Source organism: Carya illinoinensis, chromosome 10 (assembly GCF_018687715.1).
Source record: "Carya illinoinensis cultivar Pawnee chromosome 10, C.illinoinensisPawnee_v1, whole genome shotgun sequence".
Taxonomy (NCBI): domain Eukaryota; kingdom Viridiplantae; phylum Streptophyta; class Magnoliopsida; order Fagales; family Juglandaceae; genus Carya; species Carya illinoinensis.
Genome location: NC_056761.1, coordinates 19,863,964 through 19,890,429, shown reverse-complemented (window position 1 = coordinate 19,890,429; position 26,466 = coordinate 19,863,964). Strand labels below are relative to the sequence as shown.

Below are 26,466 nucleotides of genomic sequence, written 5' to 3'. Positions count from 1 at the left end.
TTTCATGATTTCGAAGTCACGAGTTCGAATCAGGATGTAAGTTGAAATCACTTGTAATAATAAAGCCTTATCTTTAGGCTATGAAATAAGCTTTGGACCAACTGGATACTTTAGGGGTGCTGTGGTAACAGGTTTGCCTTTGGTGCAGTAATTATGGCTCAAACTAGATATTTCGCAGCAAGAAAGAGCTCCTATAATCAGGGAGGGTTGCCACGTTGGTAGCCCCCCACCTCTCATTTTTCTTGAGAAAAAAAGAAGTATGTCAACACCAATGAGTATTTGACACGTGTACATCATATTTTAAAACTCAAAAAATATTAAAAATACCATTTGGAAAAAAAAAAAAGAACTTCAATTTAAAATGAATATTATTTTTAAGTATGTGAAATTATATTTACTATTATAGAATATGTAAGTTCCACGTACTTAGTTTAGAAAATGTGAATAAATATGATATTCATATGAAAAATTAAATTTTTTAATGTTAAACACTACTCTTTTAAAAAAAAAAATACGGTATTTACACAATCTATAACTATATTTAACATTATTTTTTTTAAAAGATTCTATTTTTATTTTGAAAGGACTTTATGGTTTTATTTTGTTTCTATGTTTTTTTTTATTTTTTTTATTTTAGTTTTAAAAAATATGGTGCACGTTCATCAAATATTTATTAGTGCTTACTCATGTTTTTAACAGCTGAGTGACGGGATAGTGACAGAATGATTACTTCAATCAAAGTTGAATATATAAAAAGTAAAAAAACTAAAATTAAAATTTAGGGACTAATCTATCTTTACAAAATAAATCAAACAAAATTAAAAGTATAAGGATTAATTTAATCAAAGTTAAAACAGTAAAAATATGGACAAGCTAAGTATTTTTATGAAAAGGATGGCGCTAGCCGGTCAGCACTTATCCTAGGCGTACCGTTACTATAAATATTTTTTTTTAATATATATATATAATTTTACTAATAATTATTTCTTTAATTATTACGTAAAAATAAAAAAAAATTAAAATATATGAACTCCACTATCATTTTCCATACAAAAAAATTCTCAAAAAATAAATAAATTATCGTCGAGACAGAAAATCAATCTAGGCAATTAATTGGATTGACAAATTATCGTTAATGGAAGGTAGGAGCTGGGAAGGTGAACATTATGTCAACGGGTACATTAGTCAAAACTGATTGCGGGACTTGTGCCGCCACGCAACCATGGGCGATCACATGGCGTGGAGATTTTCCCCCGGTGATTTTATATATATTATGACAAATTGGCTGTGGGATGGGCAGTTAGCTGCCCAATTTGTCAACCGGTCTTCGTTTATCTTTGACTTTTCGAGCTCTAGAATGAGACGCCGCAGAACCCAGGGCCGACTCGTGCACCATGATTATGTTATGGTTATTCTCTACCGGGAAGTCCTCCATTTTCCCATAATTAAAAATGAGTTTTTTGCTGTTTCTCTCATGGTGGTGCTTCTGGCTATTTTCGGCCTCTCACCCTTCAATAGCAGCAACAGTTTCGGACAGCTTGACGAAGAATCAGGTGCTTAAAGATGGCCAAACCTTGGTCTCCTCTGGGCAGCGCTTTGAGGTTGGGTTCTTTAGCCCGGGAAGTTCTAGCCATAGGTACTTGGGCATTTGGTACAAGAATATCACTATCACCGTGGTCTGGGTCGGCAACAGAAATAACTCAATAACCGACCTATCAGGATCACTGTCAATGGGCTCAAATGGATTTTCACTTTTGGCTAATAATTCAGAGACCATTTGGTCTGTGAATTCCACCAGGGTGCTAGAGAGCCCCATTTTGCAGCTCTTGGACAATGGCAATCTTGTTTTGAGAGAGGAAAACAATCATGATCCAGAGGGGTATGTCTGGCAAAGTTTTGATAACATAACCGACACCTTGTTGCCAGGTATGAAGCTAGGTTGGAACCTGAAAACCGGCCTGTACCGGAATATGACATCATGGTTGTCCGCGAATGATCCATCTGCCGGAGACTTCAGTTTCAGCCTAGACTCACCTGAGACACCTCAGCTTGTGCTCAGCAAAGGGACCCAGAAGCAGTACAGGTGGGGTCCTTGGGATGGAGTCAGGTTCAGTGGCAGCAATGAGCTGAGGTCCAACCCTGTCTTCTTACCCATATTCAATTCAAGCCGTGAAGAAGTTTATTACACATTCGAGGTTGTAGATCAGGCGTCGCTTTTGTCAAGGTTTGTGGTGACTCAAGACGGCTTGATTCAGTACCTAACATGGAGTAAGAGTACCAATGAGTGGGTGGCCGTGGTGAACCTTCAGAGGGACAGTTGTGATAGGTATGGGACGTGTGGGCCCTATGGTAATTGTTACAATGATGGCCCTAGCTGTAAATGCTTGAAAGGTTTTACGCCAAAGTCGCCGGAAGACTGGTCAAGGATTGATTGGTCAGGTGGCTGTGTGAGGAACTGGGACTTGGAATGTGAAAATGGAGATGGGTTTGTCAAGTATGGAGGAATGAAGTTGCCTGATTATTCACATTTGTCGGCTAGTAGGAATTTGAGCCTTAAGGAATGCGAGGCCGAGTGCTCGAGGAATTGTTCGTGTATGGCTTTTACTCTGATAGATATCCATGGAAATGGGGGAGACTGTGTGATGTGGTTTGCTGATTTGGTTGATATGAGAAACTTCCCCAGTGGTGGGGATGATCTCTATATTCGAATGGCCAAAAAGGAAATAGGTATGTAACTTTCATAAAAGATATTTTGTGATAGTTCTTGCACTAGAATAGTTCACATATGCATACGGATCAACCTGCAAAGATCAGGTTTTAGGGACAAAATGAAGGTGAAGATCACTTTTCTTACCCACAAACTTCAACTAAACGGACCTTATTTTGACGTTTCAATGTCAATTTGTCCCCTCCATCCGAAACAGTGTTTAATTCTAAGGGAGGGGCAAATTGAAGTTACTACTTTTAATAAATGGAGGTGGAGTTTGTCTGGTTGAAGATTGAGAGGGAAGGTGACACAGAGGCGATGGTACATAGAGGAAAAGATATAATTTATTCCTCAAAATAACAATCAAAGTTGTGATATCAGGATATGGTCTTCATGGCTATTGACATTCTCCTGTAGTTGTGTATAAAATTAGCGGACGCATTGCTTTTAATCATCTTATTGCATCATTCTTTTTTCCCAGAGAATCTGCATGGCACATTGTAAAAGTCTTTTTGCTCTGATGAACTAGATAGTGGATAAGGAGCCACTGGTCCCTGAGACTTTATAATGAAGGGCCAACATTGGCTTAACCAGACTGTTTTCAATCCAGCCTTTTCTTTTATTCCAGGGGTGTTTGGCTCCTTAGTATTTGCCTTAATTTTTGTATGCGTCTTTTATATGGAAGGTTGTACATCTAAAGCCACAAAATGCAGCACCTTGTGCTAGTCTGTTATGCTAGCATAAGTTTTGAGAATATGACCCAAGTCAGTTAAAACTTCAAGAAATTTTGATGCTGCTGACAATGTGTTCGTCATTTTGCAAAATGCTTACGCTGTCAACTTCTTTGATGTCCAGAGTCAATTGCTGATGCTAAGAGGAATAAACGAGTGAAGATGATTATCATCATTGTCATATGCGCAATTACTGGGATGCTTCTATTTGGTGGCATTGGCTGGTGTACTTTTCGAATGATAAGAGCCAAGAGAAGAGGTAAAACAGCAGCTAATAAACTGTCATGGTATTGTCATTTTTGTGGAAGTGGTTGATAAAATATCACAAATTTTGACCCTACTTGACCACTAAAATGTTAAGATCTTTTTTCTCTTGGCAGATAGATGTTCAGATATTGATTGAAGCTCTTTGTTTGCTTACTTTTGCTCCTATCTTAATACATTCCCACTGTTACGTATGCATACGAGGAGTCTTTGGTTCACACAAGGAATTTTGAGTGGAACACACTTAATAATATAAAGAAGCTACTTTTATTTGGATGCCCCTTGTTCCTAGCAAAATGTGTGTATGGCACATTAACCATAGAATGATTTTGTTATAGAGAACTATTAAGTTTACATGTGATAGTTTTTATAATACAGTTAGACCTCAATCCGTTGTCTTCAAATTGTAGTTTTATGTTGGTGTCTCAACATGTACATCATGGCCTCACTGGAAACTCTCCAAAGTGTTTCATCACTAAAAGTGGTATCAGAGACAATAGTTTGGCAGAATGAATGTCATAAGCAATGATTATGTGGTGGCCACAAGGGGCCCTGACTCTTGAGTCTTGACTCTTGACCATTCTTACCTTTTGTGGAGTGTAAATAGGAGCATATGGCTTGCATGATAGGGTGAGCTCTTATAATTATGAGCTTTTGGCTCTTAATCGTGGTGTATGACACTTGATAAAGGCTTGTCCATGAGGAGAAACGTGGATGTTGTGGTAGAGGCTGTTGATAAAAGAATGAATAACTTGTCGGGAAAATGTCAATTTAGAATTCCTTGAATGTTTATCCGTATATGTTCAGTCAACTCACAGTATTGGCTTGAGTCATGTCTCAAATGTTTTGAGCTTACCTATAGAAATTTCTATTTGATAATCAGGTTTGTCGCTGCAGATTTCCCCTGCTTCTACCAGATGTTTTGTTGCACTGTACTGAAAGGGAATGCAGTAATTTGTTATTGTTGCAACCATGAATGACCATTCGTTTTCTCAGTTTGTACCTGAACTATCAAAGCTTATAATTAACACACTAAACTACCAAATATGGGAAATTTGTACTACTAGTTAAGATCTGGTATCAAGGCCCGACTCAAGGGCTTCAAGTTCTTGCCCAAACTTGAGGGCCTAAAGTGGGAGAGGAGAGAAGCATAAAGTGGACCGTACAACATTTATTGCTCATTTAATTCAGTCCAAAATGTTTATGTGGGCAACATGTTGTAGGACTCACTTTATATGTTCCTCTCCCACTTGAGGCTCTCAAGTTCGGGCAAGAACTTAAGGGGATCTGATTATTATAATCAACAAAAAAGAGGACTTGTGGCACAGTTATAAGGGTCAACTATCAAGTAAGAGTGCAAACTGCCAAACTTGGAAGTTTAGGATGTGAATTGCTAGTTTTGATAGCACTGTGCTGAAAGAGAGATGCTGTTATTTATTGTGGAGAATCATTCTTTGCAGCATAAGCGACAATCCTTTTCCAATTTGTACCCTAAACTACCAAACTAATAAATGACACTAAACTACCAAATTTTGGGACTTTGTACAATTGGTTAAGACCTAACCACTATAATCAACGAAAAAGAGGACATGTGGCACCATTGTAAAGGTCAACTCTTAAGTAATGGTCTAAATTTTCAAATTTGGTAGTTTAGGATGTCAATTGCCAGTTTTGATAGTTTAAGGAGAAAATTAAAAAAATAGTGGTAGTTCGAGAGTGAAAAAAATGTAATTTCCCTTTATTGTTATTATTTTATAAAAACCTGGCTTTCACCTATGATTGTTAGTATTCAAGATTGACCATTCTTTCACCAATAATTGTTTTGTGTAAAGCCAGGTTTCAGAATTTGTCTAGTGCCAGAAATCTGTTGTCAAATTTTGTATCTGCTGTTAAATTATCTGAATTTGAGCTATTTAGTGTAATTCTGGAACTCTATGAGTTGGAAGTGTTTCGCATCCTTATTTACTTTGACTGATTGAGTTACCTTGCATATATTTATGGTGGGATTGCTCAAGTATGCTACAACAAAAAGTGTAATAAATTTATCTTCCTTCGGCTGATCAATTTGTATTGTAACAGGAGAAAGCTTAAACAATCCCTATAGAGATTTCATAGAAGAAACTCAGGAGGAAGACCTTGAGCTGCCTCTTTTTAGTCTGGAGACTCTGTCAACTGCTACCGATGAGTTCTCTTTTAGAAATAAGATTGGACAGGGCGGCTTTGGGCCTGTCTACAAGGTAATTTCATCATGAGAGTACTGGAACTATTATAATGTAGAAACAAAAGGAACTGAAAATATCAAATTTGGGAGGATGAAGCTATGTATTTCCTTTTGTCTCATAGGTTTGCTAAGTTTTGACATGACATTCTCATAGGGATTGCTACCAAACAGACAAGAAATTGCAGTGAAGAGGCTTTCTCAGGATTCAGGACAAGGTCTTAGAGAGTTTAAGAACGAAGTTATTTTGATTGCAAAACTTCAACACCGGAATCTTGTCAAGTTTTTAGGATGCTGCATTCATGAAGAAGAAAGGATGCTAGTCTATGAGTACCTTCCCAACAAAAGCTTGGACTGCTTTCTCTTTGGTTCGAGCATCTTACACTTGATATGTTTCATCCTACTTAATGGAGTGCATGTTTTGTTTATATGCATGCTGCTCAATAAGTGACAGTTAATATTTAACAAAAAAAAAAAAAAAAAGAGGCTGAATGTTCTTGAATACATGCTTCTTCCAGATCAAACTGGAAAGAAATTACTGGCCTGGAACCAGCGCTTTCACATTATTTTGGGAATCGCACGAGGACTGCTTTATCTTCACCAAGACTCCAGGCTAAGAATCATCCATAGGGATCTCAAAGCAAGCAACATATTACTAGATAGTGAGATGAATGCCAAGATCTCAGACTTTGGAATAGCAAGAATTTTTGGAGCAGAACAGACGCAGCAAATGACCAAGAGAGTAATTGGAACATAGTATGTTTCCTAAGAATATTCTGAAAATGCATTCTGTTGTCTTACAAATAATGCTGAAACTCTTGTACGTATTTGTATGCAGCGGCTACATGTCACCAGAATATGCGATGAGCGGACACTTTTCAGTGAAATCAGATGTCTTCAGCTTTGGTGTGTTAGTGTTGGAGATGATAAGCGGGAAGAAAAACTGGGGATTTTGGCACCCTGACCATGACCTCAACCTGCTTGGACATGTAAGAATATAAAACCAAGTAATTTCCAAGTTCTCTTGCTAAATAAGTTGCATATTTCATTGGTATGGACTTCAGGTTTCTACTTTGACAAATTCAGTTATTAAAAATTGCTTCAGGCATGGAAATTGTGGAATGAAGGGATTCCATTGGAACTGGTGGATGCAGTGATGGAGGAGCCATACTCTGTAAATGAAGTTGTCAGATGCATACAAGTTGGTCTTTTGTGCGTACAGAAACGTGTGGAAGACAGGCCAACGATGTCGTCTGTGTTGCTAATGTTGTCAAATGAGAATGCAATTGTGCCTCAACCCAAAGAACCTGGTTTTTGTATAGAAGGTTCCTCTAAGGGAATGGATACATCATCGAGCGGGAAAAATCCTCATACAGCTAATGAGCTGACTGTCACAATGTTAGATGGACGATAGAACAAGCGGATTTTAACCTCTTTCAAAATATATATATTGGTAATTACCAAGTTTTGTTTACAATAGTTTAGAAAGATCCGTAGTTTGTATATATTGAACACTCAAGATATCCACAAAGGAATTACTTTAAATCTATTTGGTAAAATTTCCAAGATTTAATAAAATATATTGGTGTCAGTGTGTTTATAGTTTATTTGTTTAAATTGTTTGACAATTTCTGCTTTATTATTATTATTATTATTATATTTTTTTTATGGACGTGATTTCCTTTTTTGTGAGAAGGCATAGGCAATTGTAGACTAGAATGCACGTCTTAAAAAAAAAAAAAAAAAAAAAAAAATTATATTTACAGTCTTGCATATTTTATTTAAAGAAAGTGGACAAAAGTTTTTCAAAAATGAATTTATAAACTAATCTTTTAATATAAGTGACGCAATCCCTACGTACACAATATAAATAAAATAGAACTTGCACATTTCTGCTTCTCACCAAATTGCGCACTTCTGGAATCCTCCTCGCCGAGTGGACACTATTTGATCATTCAAGATGGCCTCGATGGCTTCTTGAGGCTCAGTAGTCCTAGGTAGCATGGTAGTGGTAGTATCTTCAGCTGTCATGGTATCATCTCCTGGGTATGCAGTCAAGCCTTCCAAGTTAAACATGGGGCTAAAATGCACGTCTGTGAGTAGCTCTAGTAGATAAGCATTTGGACCCAAATGACGCAAGATTTTGAAGAGTCCAGCTTTGCAGGAATGTAGCTTGGTCAGTGCTCCTTGTGGAAATCTTTCAGGCGAAACATGCGTGAGCACTAGATCTCCAGGTGAAAACTCAATGTGCCTGCGATGGGAATCAAGGTGTTGCTTGTATGCTACACGGCTACGTACCTCCTGATGGACTTTTTCAAGGTGCCGACAAAAATCAGTAGCCCCTTCACTTACCTTGTGTGGTAAGGGCACTGACACAAGATCTAATGGTGCTCTTGGTTTAAGTTCTGTGACTACTTCAAATGGCGGGTGACCCATGCTGCGATTAATAGAGTTATTGTATGCAAACTCTGTGTGTGGAACGAGAAGATCCGAAGTGGTACCATGATCGGTAACGAGACAAAGTAACAAGTTGCCCAAACTTTGGTTGACCGACTCTGTCTACCCATTGGTCTAGGGATGGAAGGCACTAGGGAACCAAAGTTTCGTCTTGGTTTTTGCCCAAATGTTTTCCAAAAGTAACTAACAAATTTAACATCATGGTCTGAAGTGATAGTTTTTTGTAGTCCGTGCAAACATACTATTTCGGTAATAAAAATGGTAGCAACCTGAGAGGCATCATACGTTTTGCTACAAGGGAGGAAATGGGCTATTTTTTAGAATCGATTGATGACCACAAAAATAAAGTCGTGTCCTCATATGGTCTGAGGAAGGCCGAGCACAAAATCCATATTAATATCTTCCCATGTTTGAGCTGGTATCGGGAGAGGGGTGTACACCCCCGTGTTTTGTCTCTAGCCCTTGGATAATTGGCATATTCGACAACATTGCACTATTTGTTGGACATCTCAATTGAGGCTAGGCCACCAAAATGTTTCCTCAACAAGTTGGATGGTTTTATCTCGGCCAAAGTGGACTATGATTCCTCCAAAATGTAATTCACGGGTAATGAAGGCTCGAATGCTTGTGTTTGGTAGACATAGTCAATTGCAGAAGAAAATGAACTCATCGGTATGGATAAAGTCAGCATGCTATGCTGAGGGCTCTATTTGCAAACTCGCATATATGGGACCAAGTTTGGGATTAGCGCTATACTCTGCTTGATTCCACTTTTAATGGAATCAAGCGCCGTTGTGGTAGTTGTGAGGGTGGTAAGTAGAGTGATCTTGCAGCTAATTGCGTCAGCTACTCTGTTTTAAGATCCTGCTTTGTGTTTGAGAACAAAAGAGAATTGCGACGGATTAGAATGGATGTACCTGATTTTCATGAGAAGCTAGATCCTTATGCCTTCCAAGACTGGGTTACTACTTTAGAGGACTATTTTGATTGGTTTAGGATGATGGCTTGTTGGGGGGACTTTTTCCAGGGCCTCATGCCCAAAGGAACGACCTAGATCAAACATTAGGGTTCCCCACACCCCAAAGGGCCCGAAAAGCAAGACTTAGGCCCCGCAAAGCCCCTCAGTGACCCGTCTGGGGCTAGCGACCCATGTAGGTTGGGCATGGGGATCTAGTTTGGGAGATGGGATGCTATGTAGGGAATGCTAATGGCTACACCAACAACATGAGAAAATGAATACGCCAGATGGAGGGGACTAGAGTCTAAAGCAACATAAGGGGATCACACCACATTAAAAGCACTCACAAGGAAATTATGCCCCATTAATTACTTCACCCAGAGGGTTACGCTGCATTAAATGCGGCATGGCAAGAGGGAATCCAGGGGATACCCCTCCACCTAGGCCGCAGGGCAAGGCCGACTGACCATTGAAGCCGTGTATAAAAGGACCCCTAGCCATTAGGTAAGGGGGGATTCATTATTGAGAACTCGCTTGCTAAACTCTTGTTTTCCAATATTATCTGAAGATCATTGCTAACTTAGGTATCAGACGCTTCCCGAGTCACCCTAGGGCCCCCTCTGCCGACCTCTTTTTTGTGATTGTAGGCCACGAGAGCGAAGACCCATACAGCTAAGAGTCCGACCCTTAGGCCTATGAAACAAGCCTTTAACTGTAGTGCCATCTTTGGGATCCAAAAATTTCAAACGTTCCCACAGAGATCACCTCGGGGGGACCTCCGAACCGACCTGCCCTCCCAAGCAGACTCCGACTCCGCTGCAAGATCCCTCGTAACCTCCTCAGATTTGAGATCCTCAGCCAGGGATTGAATGGTGGACGCTAAAGAAGGGGAAACTCTGCATTCACCTCCAAAAGAGGTTCAATCACATGGCATTGGTGAGGTGCCTTGTCCAGAAGAGCTCCCCAGAAGTGCATCTGAACCAAATTCCCCCTTTGGGACTCGTCCCACTGCTTTGCAGCACAAAAGGAGCCCCCGGGTCAGAGATCGCAGTGGGCTCGACGACTAATGCTATGGAAGAAGGGGGAATGGCGGTTGTACCAAGATCGGGGAACTCTCTCTCCCCAAGACGCCAGGCTGGCTTTACTAAAAGCAAGGAGGAAGCGAGAGGTCACGCAAGCACTAAGGGGCTGAGATGCTCGGTGCCAATTTCCCATGGGTGAAAGTCTATGGGAAAGCAGGGTTGTTCCCATCCCTGCCTACTTCTGAGCAAACCTTCTTCCCCTTACCCTCGAGGGGAGGGCTCGAGGCCTATTTTCTTGATAATGCAGAGGACGGATGTGGTGCCCCCAGCCCCCACTTGGGATTTGGCAATGACTGAGATGCTGGGACGTGCAAAACAAGGCTACACACCCCTCGTACATGAAATATAATATACAATACTCCTAAATATTCTAGCAGTATGCAATAAATATTTAGTGTAAAACAGTAAAAATGTAAAGAGAATCTAAGCAATGCCGTTGGCAATTGCAAATTACATGGTACAAAAAAAAAAAACTTTTACCCTAACCTTGTCCCATCATTAACATCCATAACAAAGAGAGTTTTCAAAATATAGTAAGAGTTTGCATTTCCCAAAATATGGGACCAAAAGATTCATTTTCTAGAAATGAGCAGGCCACCTAAACCTTTCTAAGTTCTCATTATGCAGTTTCTCCACTATTAGGGATCCATTAGAAGACAGAATTAAGCAAGCTCCCGCCGACTTCTGCATTTCTGGCGATGGGAGTCTTATTTCCATAATGAACCCCATTCCATTCACATAGGCTTCACTAGCTTCCTTGAGAAGTTGCGTTACTTTGTCCAAAATCTATGAAAACTTCAATACCCATAAAGGATCCAAAAGCAAAACATCAAAATTAGGGTCATGAAAACACTTCAATCATTCTTGGAGAAATGGAATAGTGCAATCCAACGCAGCCGCTGCAAAGCGTATACACCCCCAAATGGTGTACTCGTCTTCTATCATGGTACTGTCTAGATTCATGTTTCGGGGTTATTGGGTGTACCTGTAACTACTTCTACCATTCCAAAAAATTAATGATAGTGGAAAATTGCAACAGTGAGATTTTGAGAAATCTTAGTAAGTAATAACACAATATACCATAGTTAACACAAGCATACAATAGGTATATCATGCAATGCATACATGGGCATGTACATAACTTATAACTGAGATTGAGCTAAGACTCATGCTTTGACCATTCTTAAAACTTGTAACAAAGACCTAATATTTTTGGAAAAACATACTTTCGTCATCATACATATCTTAGTTAATCACGTGATTTGGAACATATCATATCATATTGCATGATTCACATCATGTGATTCATATCATATCATATTGGCACATCGCCTTATTTTTATAACACTTGTGGACACATCACGACTCCTCTATGCATCGCATGTTCCTGCTAATTACCGCACCATCACTAGTTCGTGCATCGTGATGACTGTCTTAACATAACTTAACTTATTAACTCGACATTACTATATTGGGTTACATACCTTGTGCACCCACTAGCGTTAGGCGTTATCCCGCTCTGACATTCTTTTAAAAGAATCCATCGGAGACATGTCAACGGTTCTTTGTCGGCCTAGGTGATACCACTCCATTCTTAAGCACTCTAGAGTGGACAGAGGAGTTCTACTAAGACATTCCCCTACCCTAGCATTTGGGATTGTGATAAAAAATTTTAAAAACTACTTCATTTCCAAAATAAAACCTTTTTGTTTTTTGAAAACACTTCTCTTTGAAATCATTTTTCCCAAATGCATGTGACATGATACTTAAGACATGTGTGCTAGTATTTGACATATTTCATATGAGATACCATGCATAAAATAACCAAGCATACATGTTTAATTCATGGCATGATAACATAGAACTCATAAGATATTGAGACAAACATGGAACTAGGTAAACTAGCCTTGGCTGAAATATACATGCACAAGAACATGGAAAATCATCATTTAAGCACGTTTCAAACTTCATCCAAGATACTTAGAAATCATGTCATAGTAAAACAAGACATGAAATCATGTCATTTGAACAAGATCCAAGTCACTTAAGGTATGGTAAAATCGAATCATCACAAGTCTTAAAACATCAATATCATTTTCCTCAAAATCAAAACATGTAAGGAATCTTATCACCATTTTTCATCATAAACCGATTCACATTCCATAATCATATTCTAAGTTCATGTTAGAGTATTCAATCAAGCAAATAAGAATAGTAACCAAAGTAATAGAAACAAATCAAGGATTTACACAAAAGTCATTAACAAGAAGTAAGTTGAGTGTATACTTACAAAAATTCACGGAGATTAATAAATAGCAAGCTATAAATCAAAGTGTAACTAGTTAGAATAAGGGTTCTAAAAACCCTAATCCTTAGGGTTAAAGTGTGTGTGTGATTTTATGGCTACCACTCGAGTTTAAACTCTAATAGGTCAATCGATTTCTAGGGTTTTGAGTCAAGAAGTCTCCCCTTTTCTTATGTTCTTCTCCATAACTCAAAAATAAGGTGAGAAGACAAGTAGTTGGCCAAATTCATTAAGGATTTGGACTATTTATTATTTGGCTCATTCCAAACCTTAGAAAACCCTAGTTGGTTCCTTAAGAACAAGTGTAAAATTGTGAGTGTGTGGTCAAAACTGAAACTATCTAGAGATTTTCATCTCTACGAATTGATAATGTGTTATGTGTGGGTGTGTACGTGAATCAAGAAGGAAAATCTCACCGTGCTTCTTCCTTACTAAGCCAAAATATCTTCTTGGAGGTAGTTTTCCTTTGTTTGGTTAGAAGAAAAGTGTGAGAAAGTGAGAAATACTTTGAGTGCTTGTGAGAGAGAGAATGAAGAAGGTGAGAACATGAGAAGTCAAAAAATGGCAAAAGAAAACCCTTGGGCGTGTAGCTCTCTCCCCTTTATATAGAACTTCCCCACAAAATTTTATTGGTCACTTGAAATCCAATGCATGAGGGACACATGACATTGCCCTTATTCCTTCCCATTTGCCATCCATGTCCCTTGAGTTTCATCATGAGATTGCCTTGGTAAAGACCAAAGCTTGAGGTGGCGTGTGGGGTTCCTCGCCTCTTGGCCAAATACCTCAAATGTCCTTTTCAAAAGTGTCTAAGTGCAATGTACCTTAGGGCAATTAGGTAAAATTACTCACTAGTCTCTTCCTCTTTTCAAAACAAGATGTTGCATTGATACCACATAGCTTAGGAGTGTGAAGTCTTCTAGATGCCGCCTCTCTCTCTCGCTCTCTCTCTTCCCCATGGAGATCCTTCCTCTTCTATGCGCATTCCCTAGGTGACCTTCCACTTCCCAAAGCCTTTTGTTGTAACTTTAGTTGACAAGTGGCATGTGAGTGTGGTGGCCGAGATGTTAGGGTTAAGAGGGTCTTTTTGTGCGAATGTCCTTTCATTTTGCCTTCTAAAAACTCTTTGCATGGTTGACACTTGGCAAAGATCTATGAAAACTCATGGGTGGGCATGTGGTAGGAGGAAACTGAAACATCCTTCTTGTCTTTTGGTTTTTCCCTCACAAACCCTTCTTGGAAATCCCTTTGGTCTTCCCCATGTGCCATTTCCTTATGCATATTTCTTTTGAAAATTGAAAAGGTGCCCTTCTAGAAGATGCTAGGCATGTGTGATGGCTTGGCCGAATGCCTCTTAGCATTTCATTCTTCTAGAAGCATCCTTACATTGGTGACAAGTGGCAATGCTACTAGGGTTAGGCGTGCAAGCCTTCCCTTGGGCTTTTCTAACACTCTTCTCTCTCCCTTGGCCCATTATCAACTCTAGATACCATTAGGGTTTCAATGTTGGGCTAAAGTCCAAGTGGGCTTGGGTTTTCCCTTATAGTCGAATTACACTAAGAGTTCTTAGGACTAAAATCCATAAATAATCCTACGAAGCCTCTTATTTCCTTAAATTACTATGGCCCTCTATTACTAAGGCAAGAAAATGTTCCATGTCCAATGCTTCACTATGTCGGATCATCACAACGAAAGAATGGAGATGCCCCAGGCAGAAGGAATAATGTGACCTATACGAAGGAGGAACACAGAAAGGTTATCCTCCCTAAGGAGAACCTTTGAGTGGACAAGGATGGGATGTTGTGTCGCCTAATTCTGAACAATCGCGATGCGATGCAGCTCATTAGGATGCATGGCTAGATACACAACCTTGTCGCTGGGGATGACACCCCATGAAGCCCTGATCAAAAACTCAGCACGGCTAATCTGACAAACTGAAACTCCCATTAGTGGCCAGACACGAAAAGGAACTTACTGGTCCAGTCCGAGACCTTATAGTACCGTGACTCTAACACTGTGAGGGCGCTTATTCCCTTAAAACTACAGATGTCCCAGCACCTCTCTTCATGTTGCCAGTAAGGAGAAACTCATTAAAATTTAAATCAAAGTGCTTGGGGTCAGACTTCAATGAAGCTCGCCACCATAGGATGCAACAACAAATCAAAATCTGCCATGCATTCAGATGGAGTTGGGCAGGAGCCAACACAAGGTAATGCAAGACTTCACAAACTAGGTGAGGGAAGGGCAGTCTCAACCCACAGGAGAACATGCTAGGGAAGAGAGCGATGCATGACGTAGTGCCAACAACCCCTTCATGGGGCGCCGAGACTTCGAAGGTCACCGTATTAGGAATGTGGTAGGTCGAGATCAACGATTGAAGGAATCTGGAGGAAGCCTTTGAAAGCCAAAAGTGGCCAGCATAATCCAGCTCCGAGACACCTACCTGAGGACTGCACTGATTGCCAAAACTCGTAGGTTCAACAGATTTGCAGGTGGCCATCTAGAGAGTAAGAGCGCAGTGAAAAATAAAGAATAGGGAGAAGCAAGGGAAGAAAAAATGAAATGAGATGGGAAAGGCAAGACTATGACAGAAGTTATAGAAGTCATGACAATTAGCTCTCAATACGCTAGGGAGTATGGGAGGTGAAAACGGTTCAAGTCTCACGCATGCACATGGCACCTAAAGAAAGAAAACATCTAACAACTATCATTGTAGAAAAGAGGGAATGATTGTCATCAAGTACCGGGATCAGATCCCTGGGAACTGCATCGAGATTGATAAATAAAGGTTATGGTCTGACACGTGGAGTGATCAAAAGACAAATGTTTTCACTTGGGCCAGCCGGATAAGAAAGACAAGTGGCAATATTAGGCAGAAGTAGAAAAATTCCCATTGGCCAGGTTCAATAAGAATTGGCACGGTAACTATTGGGGAGATTTTTTCTAGCATGAGAGTCGGCTCATATCAAACATTAAGGGGGCACCCCACACCCCAAAGGGCCTGAAAAGCAATACTTAGGTCCACAGAGCCCCTCAGCAACCCGACCGAGGCTTGTGAGCCATGTAGATCAAGCATAGAGATCCAAGTTGGGAGATGGGACGCTACGTAAGGAACATAGATGGCTACAAGAGCAAAAAAAGGAAGTGAACATGCTAGATGGAGGGGACTGGACATTAAAGCAACATCAGGGGATCACGTTACATTAAAAGCTCTCACCAAGAAATCACGACGCATTAATTACTTCACCCAGAAGGCCATGCCACATTAAAGGAGGCATGGTGGGAGGGACTCCAAGAGGACATCCCTCCACCTAGGCCGCTGGGCATGGCCCCTTGACCCTTGAAGTAAGGTGTAAAAGGACCCCCAACCATCAGGTAAAGGGGGGATTCGTTACTTAGAACTCGCTTGCTAAACTCTCGCTTTCTAATATTATATGAAGATCATCACTAACTTAGGCATCAGAAGCTTCCCGAGCTACCCTAGGGCCCCCCTCTGCCGACCTCCATGTTGTGATTGCAAGCCACGAGAGCGAAGACCCTTATAGTTAAGAACCCTGCCCTTAAGCCTGTGAAACATGCCATCAACACAACTGATCGCAAGGTCCGCTTTCTGAGGATGAAGTTAAAGGGGCAAGCAAGAGTTTGGATGTAGAGTGTAGAAGAACATTTGCATAGACTTCATCAGCCTTCCATTACTGATTGGGAAGAGATGAAACTAAAGTTACAAGAGAAGTACTTGCCCATCGATTATGAGGAGATGTTATTTGAAGAGCTACTATTAATGAGACAGGGGGTGAGTTCAATAGATGATTATACTAATAAATTTCATGAACTAAGCATCCGTAGCCGCGTCTCTAAAACGGAGCGACAATATATTGTACGCTATAAAGTGGGCCTATGACTTGAAATTTTATGCACTGGTACAATCATTACGCCACTGAAGACACTACCTCATCCACCGAGAATTTTTCCTTTACACGGATCATGATTCACTCCGACACCTCCAATCTCAAAAGCACTTGAATTCCAAGCATGCTCGTTGGGTAGATTTTCTTCAACAATTCTCTTTTGTTCTCAAACACAAAGCAGGATTTGAAAACAGAGTAGTCGACACCCTCATCCGATACATCCACTCTAATTCATTTTGTGGCTTCATCATGGTGCGCTTTGAGAAATTCCACTTGGTTCATGATAGATTCCACACATGCTGTAAAATTATTTCACCGTTATATGTTTGCGGCATCCATCGGGATCCTTAGAAAGGCATGGAGGGTGGTGTGTGTGAGTGGTCTTCGTTATGGTCGTCCCCCTCTATTTGTAATTTTGGTCCCCTGTTTTCACTTGTGTCTTCCTGTTTATTAGCACTTGATCCTTCTAGTTTATCAAACACATGGTTCCAGACTACATCAACTTTCTTGTTAAAAGAACCCAATTGATTAATCACTTCTAGTAGGAGGTTGTCGCGTTGTTACAGTATAAAATGGGTGGTGTTGGGGTGCTTGTTACTTTGTGTGTTCATGGTGTCGACAATGGAAAACTTCGGCTCTTGATACCAAAATTGATGAATGACTTCCACATAATATAAATAAAAAATAACTTTGCACACGTCTGGCATCTCACCAGATTACTCTCATCTCAGGATCCAATATGTAATTTCATTAAATCATCAAAAGTACTTCCAATAAACAAGCGGCTCTTCATAATATTTTATAAACTGTTGTTTGCTGTGGTGATTATGGAACTTTGGTAACCACCTTGTGGGTTTTGTGGTTTTTCTCTCATTGTCAGCTATTTGCTGTGTTTTGAGAGTCTGTCTCCTTGTCTTTGTACATGGTTTTTTCTTTTGGGGGCTAACTGGGTGTTTTGTTTAGCTGATGGAGGATGATTTGGTTGAGAAGTGGTAGAGGTTTTCTTTGTCTGAAGTTGAGGTGTCTGATGTTTTTATTCAGGATTCTTTACATGAGTCCATTGTTAATTATAAGAATTATTGCCTCATATTCAGTTTACTCACTCGTAAATTCTACAAGAAGGAGGCTTTAAAGTCTATGATGCGCACTGTCTGGAATGCAATGAAAGGGGTAAAATTCTTCAATTTGGGGGAAAATGTATTTCTTGCTTAATTTACTGATAAGAATGACAAAGAAAATGTTTTTCTTAATAGTCCATGATATTTTGATAAGCAATTGGTTCTATTTATGGACTATATTGGTGATTTACAAGCATTACGAATTAAAATGCATTTTGCATTCTTTTGGGTTAGATTGTATGATTTACCATTAATGGGGATGAATTTTGATATAGTCTGTAGTGTGGGGGAGTCGATTGGCAATGCGGAAGACGTTGATTTGACCAATCTCTTGATTGGGGAATGTTTTTGAGGGTATGAATTCAGCTTGATATTAGACTACCATTGCTCTGTGTTAAACACCCTTTGTTCAAAGACCAGTGAGGTGCTCAGGGTCCATCTAAAATATGAACAACTGCCTAATTTTTGTTACTGTTGTGGGAAATTAGTCCATTTTGATAGAGATTGTGAGTTATGGGTGGCTAAGAGGAGTTTATTTGAGAAGGATGAGTTTCCATATGGAGCATGGCTATGTGCAGAAGGAAGTACCCACTTTGGTTAACTATGTAAATCCTTTTCAGGAGTGGTGTCACATGCAGTTCCTAAGGAAAACATTGATCTGGGTGGTCGTTTGGGTGATGGTGATCTAATGTAGAAGATTCTTAATGAGGAGCCTCGAGTCATGGAGTCCAATGTTGGCAGTTTGACAAAGATGTTGCAGAAGAATACAGTTACTACTGATGGTAACTGTCAGGCAAGGTTGAAGACGATCAATGTGGACTTTTCAGGAGATGGATCAGGCGAAGATGTTACCTTAGACTTTGGGCTTATTTCACAACTAGCTATTACTATTGGGCCATCTGTTTCGGGCTTGAAGTCTTCAGGTGCTGCAGGTTTGATTGGGCCATTTGCTGGGCCAATCAATGTTAATGGCCCATGTCTTCTGAAGGACATTAATGACGATTCTAATTTGGCCCTTGTTTCTACTGTGTCTTGTGAAGGAAACTCATGGGCTTGTGATGCAGAGGCTTCGTCGACTAGGGCACTGGACATTGATGTGAAGAGAAAGGGGAGACCTTGATGTCAGGGGATGAAGGCATTTGATCTTCTTCCAAGTACGTCTTCAAAGATTTTACTGCTTAAAAGTGATGGTGATTTGGGTTATGTGTATGGGTTACCTATTGGAGATGGTAAGAGAATTAAATTCTCAGATGCGGTCTATTTGAATGATCTTCATGTGGTATCGACGAAGGTTGCCAGTCAGCCCCATCGACAACCATGAAGTTTCTGAGTTGGAACTCCCGTGGGCTTAAGAACCCATGGGAGTTTGTGTTCTTCATGATTTCATTCGAAGAGAAGATCCCAATTTGGTCTTTGTTATGGAGACCAAATTTGATGCTATCTCAATGGAAAGGTTGAAATTCATTCTGGGTTTCTCTGGGGTTTTGACGGTGGATTGTTCGGGGCGTAGTGGAGGGTTGGTTTTATTTTGGAAGAGTGATTTGGATTTAACTCTATTATCCTACTCTAAACATCATTTTGATGCCTTGGTAGTGGATAATGTCACAGTATTGAAGAGTCATATTACTGTTGTGTATGGTCATCTTGATGTTAGTAAGAGAAGTTTAGTGTGGAATTTGCTGAAGGATCTGTCAATGGGGACCCCTACTCCTTAGATATGTTTTGGTGATTTCAATAAGATCATCTCTAATTATGAAAAAAAATAGGGGATAGGGCCCTGCCAAGTAGTCAGATGCATGGTTTTTGTAATGCGTTAGATTTTTGTGGATTGCAAGGGATTGACTCTGAGAGTCCTTTGTTTACTTAGTGTAATTTAAGAGAGGGTGGTGTATTGATTGAGAAGCATCTAGATCGATGTCTTACTAATTCAGATTGGTTTTCAATGTTCCTGTATGCTACTGTTAATAATTTTTTGCATTCATATTCTGATCACCATTGATTGGTTATGAATACGATTGGTTCTTTGGAGCGGTCTAGGCATAAACCTTTTAGATTTGAGGCAATGTGGGTTGGAAGTAAGGGGTGTGCAGAAACTATTAGTAGTGCTTGGCATGAGGTAGATAGTGGGGATGTTGTTAGTGGTTTAAGTACTACTTTTCTTTCAAGTTGAAGGGGTTTGAAAGTGTGGAATGTTGTCCAGTTCGGTAAGATTAACACTCAATTGAAGAATAAAATATTGGAGTTGTCTCGAGCAGTTGGTGATTCTTCTTCTGGTTCTTCTGTGACTTTAATTAAGTTGTTACATCATGATATCAACATGTTATTGGAAAGGGATGAATTAATGTGGAAGCACCATTCTTGTGTTTTATGGTTGGATTTTGGTAATCGGAATTCAAAATTTTTTCACAAAAAGGTATCACAACGAAGGGCCAGAAATTACATTAGTGAGTTATGCGATAATGAGGGTGTTTGGCATGAGGGGTAAGCTATGGAAACTGTTGTCAATAATTATTTTGAGGAGTTGTTTGCTACTTCTAACCCTTATGATATGGCAGCTATTCTTAATGTAATTCCACTACAAGTAACTACTGTGATGAATGAGGAGTTATTAAAGCCTTTACACGGAGGATGAGGTGAATTTGCATTATTTTAGATGCAACCCATGAAAGCCACAGGTCCTGATGGTATTTCCCCTTTATTTTTTCAGAAATATTGGACTACAGTTGGAAACTTGGTGACTAAATCTGTTTTATGTTATTTGTGTAATTGGTATGTTTCTCCAAATCTTAATGAGACTTTTGTGGTGCTTATTCCTAAGAAGAAGAAATATGAAACTATGAAAGATTTTAGGCATATTAGTTTATGTAATGTGGTTTATAAGATAATTACTAAAGTCATTGTTAAAAGGCTTAAAATTATTTTACCGATGGTGGTCTCTGATTGTCAAAGTGCCTTTGTGCCAGGACGTTTAATAACAGATAATGTGTTGGTAGCGTATAAATCTATCCATGCTATAAAGAATAGAAAAGACGGTCGTCAGGGAGTGATGTCTGTGAAATTAGACATGAGTAAAGCATACAACAGGGTAGAATGTAATTTTTTAGAGCAAGTTTTGCTGAAACTTGATTTTCATCATTGTTGGGTGAGTCTAGTGAAGTAGTGTATCAGTTTGGTTTCATATCAGGTTTTGTTGAATGGGGTGCCTACCTCTTCTTTTGTTCCTTTCCATGGTTAGCATCAAGGTGATTCTTTGTCATCTTACTTGTTTGTGTTATGCATTGAAGCTTTATCATCTCTACTAATGTATGCTAATAATTGTTGGATGATTAATGGTGTTAAGGTTTGTTCTCGGGCACCTGCTATTAGTCCCTTTTTTTTTTTTTTTTGTGCAGATGATATCTTATTATTTTGCAAAGCCACTCATGCTATTGGCATCTTATGAATCTATTTCAGGTTAACAATTGAACTTGGATAAAACCAAGTTGCTATTAAGCCCTAATGTGAGCGAGGATGATATTTCAGCTATTATGGCAATTTGGAATGTCTGTTTATTATAGCATCATTCCTGGTATTTGGGGCTTCCCTCATTTGTTGGGAGGTGTAAAACTATTACTTTTCAAGATTTGAAAGAGAAGGTGTGGGGTAAGCTTCAAGGGTGGAAAGAATAGTTACTACCTCAAGTTGGAAGGGAAATTTTAATCTAAGCAATGGTTCAAGCATTACCACATAAAAAATGAGATGTTTTATGTTACCTAAGAGACTTTGTGGTGAGTTGGAAGCTATGTTTGCTCATTTTGGGTGGAGAAAAAGAAATTCAAAACGTAAGATGCATTGGTTGAGTTGGAAGCAAATGTGTGATTCGAAATTTAGAGGAGGGATAAGTTTTAAAAATCTGAATGTGCTTAACTTGACTCTACTTGCTAAACAAGGGTGGAGGTTGTTACAGAACCACAATCTTTGTTATCATGGGTATTTGAAGCCAAGTATTTTCCTAATATGCATTTTTTGTATGCTGGTTTATCTAGAAAGCCATCCTATGTTTGGAGGAGCATTTTTATTTCTAAGAAGATTTTGTGTGCTGGATGTATATGGAATGTTGGTAAGAGTGACAAAGTCCATCTCATGCTAGATAGATGGCTGCCCATGAATGTTCATTTGCTGCCTCAATCTACTTAGCATATTATTAAGCCCGATACCACTGTTGATTATTTATTAATGTAGAATTTATCTTTGTGGAATAGGGAATTGGTGCTTTCAATTTTTCTTGCTAATGTGGCTGCCAGCTCTATATGTTCCATTCCTTTGTTGTCCAAACAGGTTGATAATAGAATTATGTGGTCGGAAACTAAGAATGGGGCCTACTTTGTAAATTTAGGGTATCATTCAGCTTTAAACTTATTCTCTCAAATGTTTTTTTTGAAAATGTGAATTCATTCATTCATCATAACGAAGTTACATATGTGACTTATGAGTACAGAAAAATCCAAACTATAAGTCAAACTATGCATCAGCACTGGAGCATCCCCGCACACTAAGTGACGGACTTTGTCTCAACTTCTAACCTCTCTAAAACGAGAGAGCATTCTGTATAATACAGAATATCCAGCCCCTCCATCCTCCCATGGAGGTGGAATAAGGGACACCACCGCTTTGAACACTAAGTCCAAAAGCCAACATCTAAAACTACTAATAAACTACAAACCAACATAGCAAAACAATGAACAAAACAACAAAGCCACGTAAACCCAGCACCGGCGTGAGCTCGGCGGCACACCCACCCCAGGCGTCGGCATTAGGAGTCCAAGAACAGCACGAGTACCCAGCTCGCGTACGGACCACACTACCTTCACTGCAGAGGTCGGCCATATGTCCCCCGGCCGTAACGTCGACTGCCATGCTCCACCAGCACCAGCCCAAAGCTGTGTCCGAACAAAAGGCTCGCAACCCCGCTCGGTTTGAACATGGAACACAGACCCAAAAACTAGAAAAAAGAAAGAAAAAACCATGCAAACAACTGAAAAAAAAAACAGAGAAACGACGGACAAAAAACACAAACAGTGGTGCTCGCTGAGCAAAAACCACTCTTAGGGGAGAACCGACGGCCGGTCGATGATTTCCCGGAATCTAAGGTCCCGGAATAACCAGATGTTGAGTCGGCAGGAGGCTCCCTGATGGCGCGTGACCCCCACGATCTGGTTCAGGCCGGGACTCCATCCCGCGCGTGCGGGCTACGCTCCCCTCCGTTTGGCGCCGCGTTCGGTGGTCTTGAAGATCGGCGGCTGGCCAACGTCTGTGTGGGGCTCGTGTTGGCGGTCGGTGTGACGCCCCCAAATTCCGTTTGGGATCGGACGGACATTTGAAGCGTCGAGACATGCAACACAAGGTTACCTGCCCCCGTTCATGACATATAAGATGCAATAATCCTAACATGCATCTAACATTATGCAATATTCGCAGCGGATAATTTTTTTTTTTTTCTTTAGCAATACTATGCACCAAACTGAAAATATCCCAATACTTAAAACATACTTCATACATAAAGATCCATTGAATAACTAAGATCACAGCACTATTCCAAAATAGTTATGATCCAAAAGTACTGGAGATGCAACTCCATCGTACAAGTAGTAATTTAACTACTATATTAACATTAACGACGCACCGTCGTTCAGTCGACTGTGTCTAGTTGGTCAGCTCATGATCCTCCTTCAGGTCCTGTAACAAGATCTACCATTCGGGGGGAATGGTAGTTGGGACTACCACAGTGAGATTTGATTATAAATCTCAGCAAGTTAACAAAAAACTTCCATACAGACTAATGATGCATATATGACAGTAAAAGCATAAATGCATAATCAAATTTATAAGTAATTAAAGCATAACTTAGCGTACAACATAGCATAATTGACATAGCTTAAATTGAATCATGAACTGAACTTGACTTGACATGAACTTGATCTGAAACTTGACTTAGCATGAACTTGTTCTGAAACTTGAATTAACATGAAAAATACATACTCCACAGTTGTTGTGGCCCCATGTATTCTACGTGTAAATACATACTCCACAGTTGTTGTGGCCCCATGTATTCTACACAAACTTGACTTAACATTAAAAATACATACTCCACAGTTGTTGTGGCCCCATGTATTCTATGTGTAAATACATACTCCACAGTTGTTGTGGCCCCATGTATTCTATACATCACTATGCAGTTAAATACATACTCCACAGTTGTTGTGGTCCCATGTATTCTATACATCACTATGCAGTTAAATACATACTCCACAGTTGTTGTGGCCCCATGTATTCTACATAAACTGAATATACTCAAGATGAAACGTGACTGGAATATGAAAGGACTGAAGTCCTGACGTAACATAACGTGACTTGAACATAATTTGAAATACATAACCAACTTGAGATAATAACATTTCGTAACATGGCATAACATATAACAAACAACATATTTAGCATGACATATTTGTAATGTATAGTAATACATGACAGAATATATTGTGTAACAGAAAAAAAATTGATGACAGAATAAATTCTGTATAATAGACAATTACATGATAACTTGGTATGGCATGACATATATGATAACATACATACATACACTGTAATTCTTTTACTTAGCACACATACACAGTAGACTGCTAGTAAGTTAAAAGCTAACTTACTTCGATCTCCGCGTTTCTTATAAAACTTCAAGTGCGATCACGAGGAACTGTAATTAGTGATTCTAAAAGTTAGAACTAAATCACTAATAATTTGAAATATGGAAAATACTAACTTAAAGAGTAAAATTTTCATTTTACTCTCTACATGTGGGAAAATGACCGTTTTACCCATAACTTAAGGATTTTGCATACTAACTCTAAAAATTTCCAAAATTTACATTCCTCATGTAAATCTTGTCCTAAATTTAAATATCAACTCAGAAAAATTTAAAACAAAACACAACTATGAAGAACACACTATGGTCGAAACATCCATAGGCCATTTCCCTTTATTTTTGTTGCAATTCCTTCCAACTTCAAAACTCATGCTTAAACCAAAATTTTGCAACAAACATCTTCCAATCCTAAGTTCAAAACCATACTTAAAAACATCCATTTAGAAAAAGCTAATAATCAACACCAAACTTTTTTGTAAAAAGATCCAAGCACTTGAATCACAAGTTTTGACCTTAAATCAAAACATCTCCAAGAATTTCAAAAAAATCAAATCTTACTTCTAACATATTCATAATATCATCCTAACATCAACCATGCTTTAAATCATCAAACTAAAGTCACCAAAATCACAAAATAACATTTGGAGTTTTTGGTTTTACACTTAGTCCAAAAACATAAACTTTTCCCTCAACTAGTTTTGATAAATCTCTTGATCTATGACTTATAAATATATGATCTTCAAACCAAACCATCACATGGTTTAAAAAGATGTCCTAAAACATATATAAGCTTCTAATTCAAGATCATATGGTTAGAAATTAACCAAAACATAAATTTAGCCAAGAATATCCACACTTTGACTTATTTGAATATCTCTTTGCATAAAATTTCATATCTTTGAAACTAATATCAAATATCTTCAAAATAATAATATAACATGTATATAAGATGTTTAGGATCCTCCAATAAAATTATCAAAGTCATTAGAATAGGTTTAGACCACCAAAGAGTTAAACTTTCTCAAAACAGAAACTGTTTTTCCTCTTCCAGTTTCTAAGTTTCTAAATCTAAGAACATCTTTCATCAAAACCTTTAATCATGCAAAAATCCTCAACCAATAGTCACATATACATGTTAACAATACTCCATAAAAATTTCGGACCAATATCTATCCATTAGCTTGGTCAAAAACTCCAAACTATAACATATTCTCCAGTTTATCTCCCAGAATGACCTTTCTATAGTTTACACAATATTTGACTGACCAAATGATCTTCAAATGGGGCAAATAAGATATCCATGTAAACTAGACTCAAAAAGGAACAACTTATATGAAGGAGACTTTATGATAAAACACTTACAACAACTTCGAAATGGGCATGCAAAAGATCTCCTAAAATCTGTCCGAGAGAGAGTGTTTGATAATCTTTTATTAGAAGGAGTAATTGAAGATAAGTTCATGGGTGCTGGCTGGACACATTTATGGATGAGATAAGGGAGGTGATAAGGCTAGAGTTGAGAGTTAAGTGTGGTTTTCTCCTACCCAAAATATCTATAAAAGATTATCTCATAATATTCTATCCAATAATATCTACAAAAATCAACTTAAGATATTTTTATCTAATAATATCTATAAAAATCAACTCAAAATATTTTTACCCAATAATATTCACGAAAATTACCTCAAGATATTTCTTTTTATCCAATAATATCTACAGTTTTGAACAGACGTTTTGTCCGAAAATATGAAAAAAATGTTATTGCGCCATAAGACTTTAAATAACCCTCCGAGTCTAATGGCACAAACCATAATACATTTTGACACTTCTAACTATCTCCAATAATCAAAAATACACTTCTGATACCATAGTAAATAATAACACTAACTATGTAGTTAGACAAAAACCTATACGATTAATGGATTCGTGAAAACTTATGGGTTTTTCACGAGATTCCTAAAGTTAATAGAAATTTCACAATTGAATTTCTAGCGGGCTGTTACAGTCGGTGGCTGGGAATGACTCTGTCAGTAACTCCC

The 26,466-nt window shown here is 38.9% G+C and overlaps 1 protein-coding gene across 1 annotated transcript; it reads left to right on the top strand.

The window, feature by feature from the left end:
- The first annotated feature begins 1,226 nt into the window (after window positions 1-1,226).
- Window positions 1,227-7,527, top strand: LOC122279114 (G-type lectin S-receptor-like serine/threonine-protein kinase At4g27290). Its single transcript, XM_043089459.1, has 7 exons — window positions 1,227-2,727; window positions 3,563-3,697; window positions 5,782-5,939; window positions 6,078-6,288; window positions 6,439-6,676; window positions 6,759-6,909; window positions 7,026-7,527. Exons 1-7 carry the CDS (start codon window positions 1,452-1,454, stop codon window positions 7,332-7,334), a joined length of 2,478 nt encoding a protein of 825 aa, XP_042945393.1. The 5' UTR covers window positions 1,227-1,451; the 3' UTR covers window positions 7,335-7,527.
- Window positions 7,528-26,466: the final 18,939 nt, after the last annotated feature.

Coding starts and splice junctions, on each gene's coding strand:
- LOC122279114 (XM_043089459.1), top strand. CDS start 1,452: ATGAGTTTTTTGCTGTTTCTCTCATGGTGGTGCTTCTGGCTATTTTCG. Junction 5,940..6,077: donor GCTTTGGGCCTGTCTACAAG/GTAATTTCATCA, acceptor ACATTCTCATAG/GGATTGCTACCAAACAGACA. Junction 6,677..6,758: donor AAGAGAGTAATTGGAACATA/GTATGTTTCCTA, acceptor ATTTGTATGCAG/CGGCTACATGTCACCAGAAT.